Source organism: Trachurus japonicus, chromosome 17 (genome assembly GCF_045865225.1).
Source record: "Trachurus japonicus isolate A0001 chromosome 17, Traja_1.0".
In the NCBI taxonomy this organism is placed as follows: Eukaryota; Metazoa; Chordata; class Actinopteri; order Carangiformes; family Carangidae; genus Trachurus; species Trachurus japonicus.
Genome location: NC_140923.1, coordinates 35482548 through 35497463, shown reverse-complemented (window position 1 = coordinate 35497463; position 14916 = coordinate 35482548). Strand labels below are relative to the sequence as shown.

The 14916-nt window shown below is 42.0% G+C and overlaps 1 protein-coding gene across 1 annotated transcript; it reads right to left on the bottom strand.

Moving 5' to 3' along the window:
* Positions 1-137: 137 nt before the first annotated feature.
* pask (PAS domain containing serine/threonine kinase) lies at positions 138-14795 on the bottom strand. Its single transcript, XM_085805640.1, has 21 exons — positions 14403-14795; positions 13700-13927; positions 13176-13405; positions 12907-13077; positions 12626-12760; positions 12324-12458; positions 11889-12132; positions 11086-11267; positions 10866-10995; positions 6622-6793; positions 4769-5004; positions 4429-4558; positions 3206-3792; positions 2962-3104; positions 2676-2843; positions 2444-2569; positions 2204-2338; positions 1889-2088; positions 1464-1597; positions 1177-1326; positions 138-878 (listed from the first exon to the last, which is right to left on the bottom strand). Exons 2-21 carry the CDS (start codon positions 13902-13904, stop codon positions 712-714), a joined length of 3780 nt encoding a protein of 1259 aa, XP_085661766.1. The 5' UTR covers positions 13905-13927; positions 14403-14795; the 3' UTR covers positions 138-711.
* Between the last annotated feature and the right edge of the window lie 121 nt (positions 14796-14916).

The following is a 14916-nucleotide window of genomic DNA, read 5'->3' as shown; positions in this document are numbered from 1 at the left end:
ATCAGGCCTCTGAGACGAGGTTAGTTTACAAATGAAATCCACCCTCACATGTAACAATTCACCAATTTAAAAAATATACCTTTTACTGGCTGCATAGTTTTATTTCCAAATATACATACACAACAGAAGGGCAAGTGTTGTGGTAAAATATTTATTTATGTATAAAATAAATAGATAAAATATTGTAAATATACTTACAATTTAAAATGAAAAACATTTGAGATTAAAATCATGAACATAAAACAGGCACACAAGAAAAAAAAAACGCTTCATTTGTAAGTCAACCAGTTTTCTGTGTGGTTTCTTTGAGGTAAATGATTCAAGGCTTTGGTCACCTGTGGATTTTAGCGGCAACACTGGATCCCTGTAAAATGAATACTATGATTACTCAAACATTCCCTAAATCTAAAGAATAAATTACATAGATTAAATAAACAAAAAACAACTGCTGGTATGACTCATGGTGCTGCTTTTGCATTCTTGTGTTACACCCTGATATCACAAATACTCATTTGTGTGTGTGCGCTGTGTACTGTGTGTACTTCTCAAACAGAAAGGAGCATTTGTTTCCAAAAACACAATTCTAGACAGAAGTTTGTGATTATGGCCTTGGAATAAAATAAACAATCCCTTTTCATATTTTGTACTCCATGGCCTCTTTGCACTGTTGCAGATCAAATGTTGGACGGATGCTTGGGCTAAATTCAGTCCTTAATCCTCATGGAGGTACTTCTGGAGCTCAGTCTCCAGGGCAACCATTGATAACCTCTCATCCTCATCTTCCTCCTCATCACTAGGTAGCGTGTCATCACCATGATCTGGGAATAAGCTTTGTCTATTGTAAACTTTAGGATTGGACTCTTGGTGCTGTGGCGAGCCTGTTGAAAGAGGAGAGAGTTCTCAGTACACGGGCTCTCATGTGTTTACACATTTTAAAATTCAGAGAATGCACGACAATTCAGAACTATCTGAATAAAATACATTTGTAATGAAGTAAAATTAACCAGTTAAAAGCAGGATGGAAAACTTTGAACTTTGACCCCCCCCAAAAAATGAAACAATTACACATAAAGAGAATATTAGAAATCCACTGCAGGTGTTGGAGGTGGAACCTCATCTATCTGAAGTGGAAAACCAGTGTCAGTCCAGTTGTAAAAAAAAAAAAAAAGTACTCACAATAGCTCTGAGTTGGAGGCACCACCTCTGCCCAGCTGTAATCTGCCAGGGAAATTGGCTGACTGATCCACGACTGCAGCAACAGTTGGTCCAGAGTCATCCTCCGAGCAAGGTCATGGTGCAACAGCCCACGTAACACACCACTGAGTTCTGAGAGTACATAGAGTCGTTTGAGCACTGGTTACAAAAAATATTTTTAGGAAACAGATATTTGTATGACAGCTAGTGATAATGTAAGAGAGAGAGAAAAAAAAACTATTTTCATCCTTCAGGCAAGAACGGTGTACCTGAAGAGAGAGGGAATGGGGGCCTGAGTTTGGCCTCCAGGATCTCGCCCACATCACAGAAGGGATTCTCACTGAACAGCAGAGTGTAGAGCAAAACCCCCAAGGACCACATCTCCAGCTCTGGCCCCTCATAGCTATAAAACAAACAAGTAAAATTAGATGGACAGTATAAAAAATATGACAGCATTTTATTCAGTTATTTTCATGCCTATGTGTTTATGACTTTTCAAACTTCACGATGGTCATATCCTTGAAGCTATAATATTTAAGTGTACATCTTAATGGGTCATAAAAGTCATACACTGGAAAACAGTGCTAACCTAGATTCAGGTCTTCACTGTCAATAAAGCTGAGCTGTTATAAAAAAAAAATGTATGTGGAACAAATACCACTTGTCATTCCCAGGTATTATATACAGTACTTACGGATTTCCCTGAAGCACCTCTGGAGAGCAGTACTCTAGTGTGCCACAGAAATTGTAGAAGAGCTTCCCTGGAGCCATCATGGCAGCAGAGCCGAAGTCGATCAGTCGAATGTGGAAACATTTGTCGATGATTATGTTCTCATCTTTTATATCCCGGTGAAGAATGTTCTTACTCCTCAGATAGAAGACGGCAGCCACCAGCTGAGAAAGAGAAAGAAACTCCAGTTTAACAAATAGCAAATGAACACTTCACATTACAGACCATATCCCTCTGTCGTACGCAATTTTATAATATATGCACACACACACACCGTACCTGTCTAAAGATGTAACTGGCCAGAGGCTCGTCCAGCCTCGGCTGCAGGTCAATGAATTCAAAAAGGTCCAAACCATCGCCGTGTTTCTCCATCACCATCTGGAAGTAGCTCCCGTTCTCAAACACCTCCACAACCTTCGTGGCACACAAATCAATGTGTAGAAAATGAGTTTTGTATAAGATCCAAATCTTTCTGAAACTTTGTAACTTTGGTGTTCTGATCTGGCGCGACCCATTTACCTTGACGATGTTGTGGTGCTGCACTCGTGTGAGAATGGCAATCTCTTGGCTGACTCGTCCCAGCATGGGATCGTCTACCCAGCAGTCGCTCACTATCCTAGCCTTACTAATGAACTTCACAATCACCTGCAAGTTTTCACAACGTGGTAGAGAGACCATGTCATCAAATCATATAAAACTGCTGCTTATTGAGGAATGATATGAATCTGGATGAATAAAAATTCAGTCTTACTTCTTGTCCGTCGCAGCGCCTTACTGCCTTCCAGACAAATCCAAAAGCTCCTTTACCCAAGGCTTTAATTGGCTGATACTCTTCTTCAAACTGCCCGTCACAGGCTCGCGACTGGTCGAGGTCCATGGTGGAGCGTAATGCCTCCCCATGACTGGCCTCACCAATCCTCTGAGGGAAGAAATGAGTAAATGAAAAATACCTTATAAGAAAATCTGCACTTCAAATATTTTTGAAAAAGATGTCTTTCATGCCATATGAACTTATTATTTAAAATCTTGCCACTGACCTCTCCTAGACTTACTCCTGATTGGTTGTGCAGGGATCGATCTGTTTGCAACATTGTTCCCTGCTGCCCAGGCCGGCTCATCCACACACAGAACATGGAGCTCCCATCAGGGAGGTCAGTCCTGCACACATCACACTGGATATCTGAAGAGAGGGGAAAATACACATTAGAATCCAACTAGTAGGAATACTGTAGATTTTTATGAGGGAAGGAGAATAACAGTGAACTCTTTATTTGTACCAACCTACTCTTGTGCCATCTCTGTGGTATGCACTTCCTTCAAATCGCCCCTCCAGTATCTCCATGGCATCTGAGGGAAGGTGTTGTCCATTTACCTTCTGTTTCTTCGGCGTAGATGTCGCAGGAATGTCTGTCCCAGACTGAATCCCACCATTCATTTGCACGCAGAACTCCCCATCTTTTCCTTTATGTATTGAAGAGAGAGCTCCCCAGTGATCGTGCTCACCCGGGTCCTTTTCTTGTTCTTTACTTGAGGCATTTCTATTCTCTGCTGCAGCTGCTCCAGTCTCAAATGGGTCCGGTTCCGGGTCAGACCCTACGCTGCATGGCGAAGGTGTCCGAAGGAGCTCGGCTGTATCGCAGGATGTCATGGAGTGTTGGTTGTCATTGTTGTACCCTCCGCCGCTGAGCAGCTCTACACTACTGTTCAGATCGAGGTCGGCCAAGGCCCGGGTCACCAGATCACCATTGCTGTTGAGGTCCAGGAAGCAGCTGCCTGAGTCCGCTATCCGTGCTGAAGGAGAGCCCTCTGCTTGGTCAGGGCCAGAGCCACCATGACCAGCAAACTTTTCACAGAAGCCAGAGGAAGACCTGTGAAAATGAGTTTCAACTTAACCGATCAAGAACAATTACTTCTACACTTGACTGACAAATCTTTGCAGAATAAAACATCCAGATGGTAATATTTCATTTAAATGAGGAGGGGAAATGTGCACGTTGTTGAAGAATGTTGCCAGTTTTCTGTCCAATCTAAAACTGGCACGTAATTGTCTTTCAGGGCTGCATTTCAACCACGTCGCTGTAAATTCTGGGCTATTTCAGGCCAATTCGCCTGTAAATGATGCAAATGAAAGGCAGTTCGGTACAAATGAATGTTACGGAATTACCCTGCAGTTGTCATGCCGGGAGTGATATGCTTTCTTATTCTAAATTAAGATATTCACCAAAATCTTAGACTCTTTCCCTTTTTTTAATCCCAGTAGAGCTTCAACCCTGAAGCAGTGAAGCCTTAACAATTCAGATAAAAGCACTAAAGGAATAAAAAAGGATGATTTCCTCAGTCATGTTTATGAGACAACTGGGAATTTTTACTCATCAGCCTTGATTACTGACATAAAAAGACAGGCTCTTAGTAACAAACAAAAAAAGATGTTAGATATGACGATTAAAGTTAAAGCCAGTTGTATATGTTAAAACAGGACAATAAATCACAATTTCTCTCCTCACCTGCTCTCCAGTGAGATGACCTCAAAGCTGGAGTCTTGGAGGACAGAGGTACATGGTTGGCGGTCTTTATTTCTGCCAGGCGAGGCACCACCCACTCCGCTAACAGCATGTACTTGCTGAGCGGGAGTGTCTGAACAGGGAAACAAAAGCAGTCAAGCATGTTCAAGTCTGTTTTTACTGCTCTTGCCCAAGCACAAAAACACATACAAGCAATATTAACCCTTTACACATGGTACATTATGCTGAATGTTCTGTGTTGGTGTCTATTCTAATGTGTCCTACAGTGGTGCTGTTTAATTTCTAAGTAACAAACAAGACCTACACCTGGTGACGAACTCACCTGGGATAATCTCAATGGCAGGGTAATTATTTTTCTTCCCCTTGCCTCGGAGCTGCTGTTCTGGGCTACGGTGTGGTGGTCCAGGGAGAACCCGGCATAACAATGTGCCGTCCTCTGGAGGTTCCACCCAGGCAAATGCCTCGAGGAGAGCCTGAGTTGTATCTCCACTGTCTAGCTGGCTACAGCAGGGAACAACCTGGGCAGCCTCCAACATCAGCTCTGTAGTGTCATCAGCCCTAAGGAAAGAACAACAATTTTTTTTATTTAGATTTTTTTTTTCCCAGATTCCCAGTCAGGATAAGATTAGATTGGATAAGACAAGACTGTAATGATCACAATGGAAAGGCATGGACATGTATGTATATTATGCAGTTACTCTATCACTTCATAGGTGCTTCATTTGCAGGATGGTGTGGATTTGTGGTATAATGGTTTTTAAAGCTGTAGTTGTTACACCCAAGGTAGCACTGTTACTGTGAACAACTTTAGCATAAAAAAAATGCACAATTAAAGGTGTCATTCTTGGTTTTCTACATGAATGCATTAAAACACAAGATATGGTTGGCATTGTAGAAACTACAATTAGATTGCTCATCAGTTTGTAATAGGAGACATGTGCATGCATATAATCTGTGTAAACCTCTCACAGATGTCTTGTTGCTTTTAAACAGCACAGTCATAGATTTTCTAACTGTCAAGAAAGCCATCGTTGTTTACTGCCCTAAGCTGTAGCATTTGTTATTTGTTGTGAAAAGCCCATCAAGACTCATTTTGCTTTTTGGGAGAGTCAGGATGTGTGCAACAGCTAATAATAAGCTGTTGCCAACTCCATATAATTAACATTTCTCATCTGCAAAGACAGAAAAATCATTCAGTATGGTTCATGGGTAAGCATCATTTTTAAAGCTGACATTGTTTCCCCACAGGTGCTCAGTTTGATATGTGGTTTTGCCTTAAGGATGCCAGATCTTACTTGTTTGGCTGCAACAAGAGTAAAGAGTCTTAAGAGTCATAAACCTTTGTAGTGCAATCAATCTCATGATAGAGGACGCTATTTACCAAAAATGCACATAACTGTTTAAGCAACTAAATTATATGTAATTCGTGGAAATGCAAAGAGGGACTTGAACACTGAGGGATCCTGTTCTACTAAATAATTTACTGAGCAACAAATATACAACACTGCAGTAACGCAATAGCATTTCTCTCTCATCCAGTTGAGAACACATACAAGCTCATCTTGGTGTGAATGTCACTAACCCTGAAAATATACCAGTTGTCATGCCACTTTACTATAACTCAGTCAACCTAACATGCTATGACAGCATTTGTCCAACAGGTGGCAAAAGAGATGAATTGTAAATCCATCCTGAGGCCTTCATCTTCAAGAGTCACAGACATAAGTATATTATACAGAGGCTATTCTTAAACCTAATGTTAAGAGTTAAAGAATTTTTATCCTGCAAGTTTAGAAAAACTTGGCTCGGAGAGCAGACAAAAATAATCTATGGTAAAAGCTTACTTGTAAAAGGGAAGCTGCAAGTTAAAGTGTTTTAGTGTCTTGTCTGGCTGGTTAGAAACACAGACCGGATATCAGGCTCGGCAAAAGAGTTACTGCTCTTTTCCAAATTTACTGCAAAGCACATTAAATATACACGCAGTCTCCTGCTTTTAGGTGCCTGGATGCTGCTACAGCAGCTTTTGTCTGTCCATTATTTAAGAAATCTCAGCAAGCCCAGAATGTGATGTCTGCTAACATAACTCTCTGTCCAAGTTAAACACACATTCAAGAAGTTCATGATCACCTCTGGTATATGGTGGTATATGACAAAGAGCATAGGATATTTACTTACACAACCATGCGTGTAGAGGTGACTGCAGGAGGGGAAAGGGTTGACAGAGCGCTGCCCTGTTTCTCCAGCATGGTGCTGGTTCCAGTGAAGATCCTGCCTCTGCCTGTTGAGGTTCTTCCCAGGATGGCCTGGTGCACCAAGGCCATGTGTCCAGCTACCAGTGAGGACGGATCTACAATTGAAAGAAAGAAGAAAATGATTAAATCACACACACAACAACAGTATTGTGTTATATAAAGAAAACTATATATATATATATATATATATATATATATATATATATATATATATATATATATATATATATATATATATATATATATATATATATATATATTAGGGCCGGGACTTTAATGCGTTAATTACGGTTAATTAATTACACAAAAATTAACGCATTTTAATCGCACTTATAAAAAAAATTCAATTTTTTATTATTATTTTTTTTTCTCACGTGTGTCTACGTGCGGTGCGCCCGCACGCGAGAGAGGCGGCAGTTTGAGAGGCTGACTGGCAGAGATGAGAGCTGGTGAAACACTAGCATGGTTATTTAAAACATCTCTGCCTGCACATAGATACACAGACACGGGCGCACGCTAAATGCGCTATATAGCGCTAATTGCTCAGCTGCAGCGCTATATCTATGACCTGTCACTGTCACAGGTGCAGCTCATCTCATTATGATAGGACTTCACCCTCAGAGCTGTCTGTCTTCAGACTGTCCTGACCTGTCCCTGAACATCACACAGGGACAACATGGAGCTGCCTGTGTGATTGGTTACTGAGTTTTATTAATGTTTACATCAGGCTGAGTTCAACAAATCAGTTTATGCTACTGTGATTTAAGTAGCCTAGTTAAAGCGGAACTATGCAGGATTTGGGCTGTAATTATTGTGGCTCAGAGTCACTGTGATGGTAGAGCGACCTGTTATGAAGTGAATGGGGTCTAGGCCAATGCGCTCACCCCCCCCACTGGCTGAAAACCGCACTTGCAAGATCAGTCGTCCGTCTCGGTGTTACAAATCTCGTCAATGGATAGAAGTATCGCGAGAAACTGCCTTACGGCAGTACGAGATAAGAACGCATATGACGTCATGCATGTCACGAATCGTGATTGGTTTGAGTTCGGAAAGTCGGAGGAAACCATGGAAACATGAAATGTTTGTACTGAGGAAGTTCAGCTTGTGGCTAACGGGGAGCTAATGCTAACACAGACACACACACCATGTCTTTATAAGATAATGTAATACATCATGACACACACACACACACACCTTCGCGTTTTGGAACCTTTATTCATGTGTGTGTATAGCTGCGTTTCCATTACAGATTTTCGCAAAATAAAAGCGATATTTCTGAAACTTCGAAAAAGTGCAATTGCTATTTGCGGGTGTTTCCATTGAAAGGTATTTTGCGAATGAGCCGTAATGCGTCTTGCGTTTCTATGGTGACGGCACAGCGATCTCAGCTGCCGACAGCTGTTGCTGTTATTGTTTTTAACAAAGACAAAAACAGCGCTTGATTGCTGAAAGGCAAAGCCCGTGTGGCGCTGGCAGCGGCCACAAATAAGGACGCACTCACACAGGCCAGTTGTACCGTAATGCCCCCTCCGGCCCACACTCACACCACCTCCAACCCAAGCTGCTCAAGCACGGCTGCCTCCGTTGATGTAGAGGGATTATTTGTTTACCAACACGGCGGATGTGCGCTTTAACCTGACTGCAGAAAGAACGGCTTTTTAAACACCAGCGGTGATGAGGCGCTGATGGTTGTGTGTGTGTCCACACACCCGTACTGGTTTATGTGACTTAAGGTGACATGTCGGCGCAGGAGGGAGTGGGAGCGTGGATGCGAGCCAGTCTCCTTCAACCATGCACGGAAAAGGGGAACGATAGAAAAGGTTTTTCTAATTTAATGAGAAACAATGCCCAGGTCAGCAATGCATGACAATAAATATGTGGTTCATTCGTCCCCTCAAGTTACATAAACCAACACAGCGTGGACACACACAACTCCGGTGACGCCGGTGACGTGTAGAAAAGCGAAAAAAGTGTTTCCATTACACTTTTGCGATACACGTTTGTATCGATACGTCTCAAAAACCACCTCATGAGAGCGCAAAAACTTTTTTGCGATATTTGAGAGTTTTTTCGAAATGTAGGTGTTTCCATTACCAGTTTTTAATTTCGATATTTAGGTTTTGCGCATTTCAAGGGGTAATGGAAACGCACCTTATGTCTGTGTCTTTGTGTCTGTGTGTGGCCCTATTAGCGTTAGCTCTGTGCTAGCGTTAGCTCCGTGTTAGCATTAGCTCGGTGTTAGCAGGGCTTAGCAAACAGCAGTAAACACAAGCACGTGTAGGGGGCGGAGGTGGTGGCGGCGAGTTTTTTTTTTTTTTTTTACGACAGTGACATGTGCCTACCAGAACTGTGGGGGAGCTCCAGAGAGGAAAAAAAAGAGAAACCAACGAAGGAGCGAGCTATTTCCGGCCGACTTGCAAAGTTCTGCTTTAAATACTACAGTAATCATCATAGTGTATTGGAAGGAAAGACCATTTAATCTGTATGTATCAAATATCGATTAATGAATTAATCGATAATTTGCATCCCTAGTCTGTTGGTCTTGGTTAAGTACCTTGAATGCTTAAGCTTATGTATTCAGTCATTCAATGGTATACTAAAATCCATGTGGAAAAAAAATGCTTCTCACTGTTCTCAGGTCAAATATTTATATGCGATTAAAATGCGATTAATTGCGATTAATTAATTACAAAGCCTCTGATTAATTCGATTAATTTTTTTAATCGAGTCCCAGCCCTAATATATATATATATATATCAGAGGTTGCGCTAGACTTTTTCGTCTCCGGTCATTTTGACTGACGGGGTCATAAAAATTCCGTCATAATCTATTTTTACCGGTCACTTAAATTTTTTTTAAATGATAATAATGCCATATTCAATAGCATTCAATTTTAATTCATGTTTAATTCATATCAAGTCCAAACAAATTGAACAGAGAATGCTCCGGAGCAGAGTCTGCGTCAGAGCACATCTAACTGTGGGTCATCAGTGAATGCGGGGGTCACTTTCTGCCACTCAACATCTAAATAGTTACAACGTAAATACCTGATGATGACATCAGTTTTCTGTCAACAATCAACATGCTAACCCATGTGTTAGGCTATACCAAAACATCCAAAGGAGCACGTTTTCACATAGGCACCGCATAGTGCACTGGCATTAGCTCTCTCTCTCTCTCTCTCTCTCTCTCTGTGCCTGTCATTTCTCTTTTACGCACGCACGCACGCAGCCATTGCGCATCACTGAAACAACTGAAGCTATAGACCACACAGCCAGATGCAGCACAAATTCAGACAGGACAAGACCCACTCAGCTTTAAGTGTTATAAACAATGCCACGGCGGGCAGAATACATTAAAATAAGGCTTAACGTTACCTTTAGAAGAGTTGTGCGCGGCGAGTGTGTGAAACGGTGATGTCCTGCCCCCACCGCTCTACCTGTACCGAGACACACCTGTGTAGCTACAGCTACGTAACTTAACAGCTGACTACTGTCGGCCCCTCGGACACTGCAGCTGAATCTCGCCCGTTAAATCATTATCGACCGTCATATTTGCACTGACACGACTCCCATCAACATTTAATCCACTTGGAGGAGTTTGAATACTGCGGGAAGCTTTCTGTCTTCTTCTCTGTTGTTAGTGTTTCTGTGTGGCAGCGCTACAGCGCCACACACGCTCCACACAGGCCTAGAGGAGGTACTACAGCGTTTTCTACTGAGCGCACCAGCCAGCTCTGAGTTTATTTTTTTTAATTTTTTTAAAATCTAATTCTCACCGTAGTGACTTCGTGACATTGTATATGTTATAGATATCGTTATCCACTGCTCCATTTATTGATTATCCGCCGGCTTCATTGTAAACAAATGCACATGGCCAGACGCCATGGCTGTGAATTGCAATCTGTCAAAATGACGGATGGCCTCAAAATCTTTCCGTCACCGTTTTAAAAAAACGGTCAATGACGGAAAATATCCGGTTAACGCGACCCCTGATATATAAATATACACACACACACAGACACAGAAATAAAGTCAGAGTAAAAGAACCGAATAAGGAAACTAAAAGAAAAGAAAAGAAAAGAAAACTATACCACACATATTTGTTTTATCACAGAGACAACAACCTTAATCACAGGAGACATCACAAACTCATATGAAGGCTCACCTGATTTTCTTGATGTTTTGGATGAAGCTGCACTTTTACTGGCCTCTACCTGAGAATCAGGGAATGGGCAGGTCCCTCTGTCTGAGTCAGACATCCATCCGTAGAAACCAGGCATCAGGAAAGTGACACTCTGTTGACGACAGAACAGCAGTGACAGAAGTGAGGGTTGGCACGGACCTACAACTCAAACAGCCCGGTTCAGCTGGTCACGTTGGCTAACCTTTCCTAACAGCTCATCCTTGCTGTAGCCAAACAGACTGAGGGCCAGGTGGTTGTGGACGCTGGAGATGGAGCCATCAGGGCGAAGCAGGAGGAGACCGCTGAGAGGAGCAAACACCCAGACTGTTCCAGAGTACTCCAGAGCAGGGCTTGGGGAGACAACACTGCCGTCCACTTTGACTTCTTTGAAAGTCCAGACACATGTTGAAGATGCACAATACCCAATTACAGTATTTGGTGATTATCGGCTTTATGATACATACTGAACAGTGTTAATTGTTGCCTTGCATGCTGGAACGCTCCATGAAAAGGGAAATTTAACACTACAGTTTCTGGTTGAGTCATATTAGGTTGTATGCAAATCTATATAGCAACTCTTTTACTGTATTTGCTTTTTTGCCCAATTCTTCTTGTAGATGCATATTTCTCATTAGCATTATGTATAATGTTTGTCATGTCATGTCATCTCAACACTCACCTAGTTGTTGATACCATTTTTATGACTTTTTTTTTTTTTTTTTGCTAACTCTGATATCTGACATTCAACTTAGCCATGCTTGTCAATTAATTCAAAGTTTGATTACTTTCCAACCAGGATGTGACTATTTCTTTTAATCTATACTCCACATATTTTTTTATATATAAAGTCTGGAGTCTTACACTGCAGGATGTTTGAGCTGGATAACAGCACAACATAGTGGATTATGCACCGTTTTTCTCAAAATAATACTGAGCGTGTGTTTAATCCCTCAGTGACCTATACATACGTAGGTGCCAGCTAAATCTTCAAACTAAACAACTTACCAGAGGGCTGCTCATGCTTTTCTGCGTGTGAGGCTTCTGTCTTGCACAGAGGGGACATGTGAGGCGAGCAAGGCCAGTTACCATATGCATCCGATCTTTCTTGACTATTTGTTGGGCTGGTGCAACCAGTCTCATTGTTTTGGTGTTGTGGTTTTCCACATAGTACTGCCCCCTGAAGTTTGATACACATAGGGACTAACGCACCACCTCTGCTTTTACCACACTCTCTCTGAACCCTCAGCATCTAAAATGAGAAGGAAAGGCACAGTCAAAGATGACAGACTTAAATACCTGATCTTAAAACATTGTGGGATATAATTTCTTTCCTGAACTGTCTAAGCAGCATATTGGTAAACAGTAAATCAGAAAGCAAAGCTTAAGAGGGAGAGCTTTCCTTGGCTGAAAGGGACAACATTGATTGTACAGTGCACTTACTTTGGGCAAAGCATGACCGTTGAGGGGAATTTGTAAAGAGGGGATTAGCTCCTTGATTGACACTCCTTTTAACTCATCAGGATGGTGGTACCCATGGAGATGTGCAAATGTCAAGTCACAGGTTATGATGCTGCCCTAGAAATGACATTGAAATTGTGTTCATGAGCTGAACATTACAATATTTTACTAATTTGGGTGTAGCATTTTTCAAAGACAAGAAAGCTGTAATTCTCAATGGAAATGTTACCAAAAAGCAAAAAAAGGTCACAATATTAAGGCTACTAAAGTTATGATGTACTCACATCTTGTGAAAAGGTCAGAAAGGCTGATAAACATTCAACATTCTCCATCATGACAAGCCAGTGATCCTCATTTTGTGACAGTTTCTTGGTGCTCACTGACACAGGCACCTCCCCAGATTGTGTCACAACATCCACCTACAGAAACATATACACACACCCAGCAGTGTTGTAGGAAATGAAGGACTGAATCGTAGCTTGACATAATCACATTTACGGAAAACTCAAGAATTTGATGCATAGTTATTTAAGTTTGTAAGCTTTTTTGTTGGTATATCTCATACCACTTTTCCAGACACAGCCGCAACAGTTCCATCCACCAGTGGAAAATCTTCTTCCAGTGCTTGCTCCAGGACCTGACTGGTTTTCTTTAGGAGAGAGGACAGTTTTCTTCCAATCAGCTCATTAGAGGTGCACTCAAACAGTTTGCAAGCCTGTTCATTTGCTGATAAAATCTGAAAAAAAAGAACATAAACATTTACAGGGTATGCCCTACCTGCAGTATTGTTCTCTGCTAATCTGCCATTGCTCACATCAAGTGCATACACAATACCTCTTTGGTTTTATGGTGGACAGTAAGGATGATTTTATTTGGGTTGAGGACAGATGAGGATCCTGACAAGGCAAATCTTCCAGAGGTTAGCTGACAGAACAGGCTTTCCTCTGTCTCTGACATAGTGGATGGGTGTGGCAAGCAGACAGCAGAAACTTGGGATCCAGGATGTAAACTTGTGATTTGGTAATTTCTTGCTGCAACAGAGCTGAAAACATCTGAATGTTCACCTGTAAACAACATTTGGGAAGAGATGTTTTCCTTTTTATTATTGTAAACTTTCTTCCATCCTTATCCTCACAACCAAGGTTGCAGCTAAAAACATTGGGAAAACAACATGGGAAAATCAGTGCCAAGCTCAAATAGTCAGTCTTGCTCTTATAGTGAACTCTAACCATTCAATTATTCATTCAATACTGTTGCACAAAACCTCCGCATCAACTGATCAATCACGTAAGCTCCACTGACAATTACAACCAAAGCACTGGCTTGTTTTGAATATCCATAGTCCTGCATGTACTCACCTGTTATGGACCCAGAGCAATAAAGACTTTGCATAGCCAACCGGCTCCTCTTGTACAGCGGTTTCCTGGTGCATGGGTACGACTTGTTCAGGTCAAAATCATCTTCCAGGAGATCAGAGGTGAGATCGGGCACCACGCAAATAGTGTCTCCTTTAAACCGGTTGCTTCGGCTCACCCCAAAATGAGCCTCAGTCGAAAGCGACATTGCTGATTGTTATCCAGCTACGACTGACAATGATAAAGAGACTGTTAACAGGGTACAGTGTTCCCATATCAGGGCTACAGACTGCCCCTAAATGGAGGCATTTTGTACCTAACATTTGCAAGTGCAAGTACATTTTTCATTTACCAGTAAAAATTTGCTATTTTTTAACACTGGCGAAACGTGGAAGGGCAACTCAAAGAATCTGGAATCTGTCATTACAGGTGGCAGACCAATGTGTGTGAGGATCATAGATGAAAAGGAAATGTGAATATTTGCTTTGCAAGTCGATGTTCTGTTTGTGCTCCTAAAATTTCAAGTTAGGGGTCACTGGCTTCTAGTAAAACAGGTCAGTCTGGAGCCCTGCATATCAATGTTATGAAATGGCAGGTTAGCCTATCTAAGCAGACTTAGCAAATACAGACATTACTTTACCCTGTGACTTTAAGTTGCTCAGGTACTAGCATCTGATTGGAGGATGTAGCCCTACACAACACTCACCTCGAGTCGTAGAAAGGTCCTGCGAGGACTGTATTTCCAAGCCGTTAGGATGGATAATGGCCACAGCAGTTTCAGTTGACGCTAGTTGACAAGGTAACGTTACCACCCCTGCACTGCGGGGCTAAGTTAGCTAGCCATCTGCTAACGCTAACACAAACAAAACGCCGTCGTGCTGTTTGGCTCTGAAATAACAGAGTCTACACTCACCGACTAGCCGTTTTGAACGACTTTACTCAAACTTGACGTTACCGTAGCATGTGCACGATTCCGACACAAAACCGCCGCAGCTGAGCCGCGAATAAAAACAGACTTTAGTGCGATAATTTCACTTCGTCCAGCTGAGCTGAGGTTTTTGTAAACCGCGGGTTTCGAGCGCCAGCCTGGTAAACGATTCGACAGAGTCGCTGTAGCCAATCAAATATCACGCTTCCAAACAGGAAACGCGTATTGGATACTTTACCGGAAATGCCCGCCTCTGTTTCCATGGAAACAGTGTTACAAAAGCAAAGGGAAA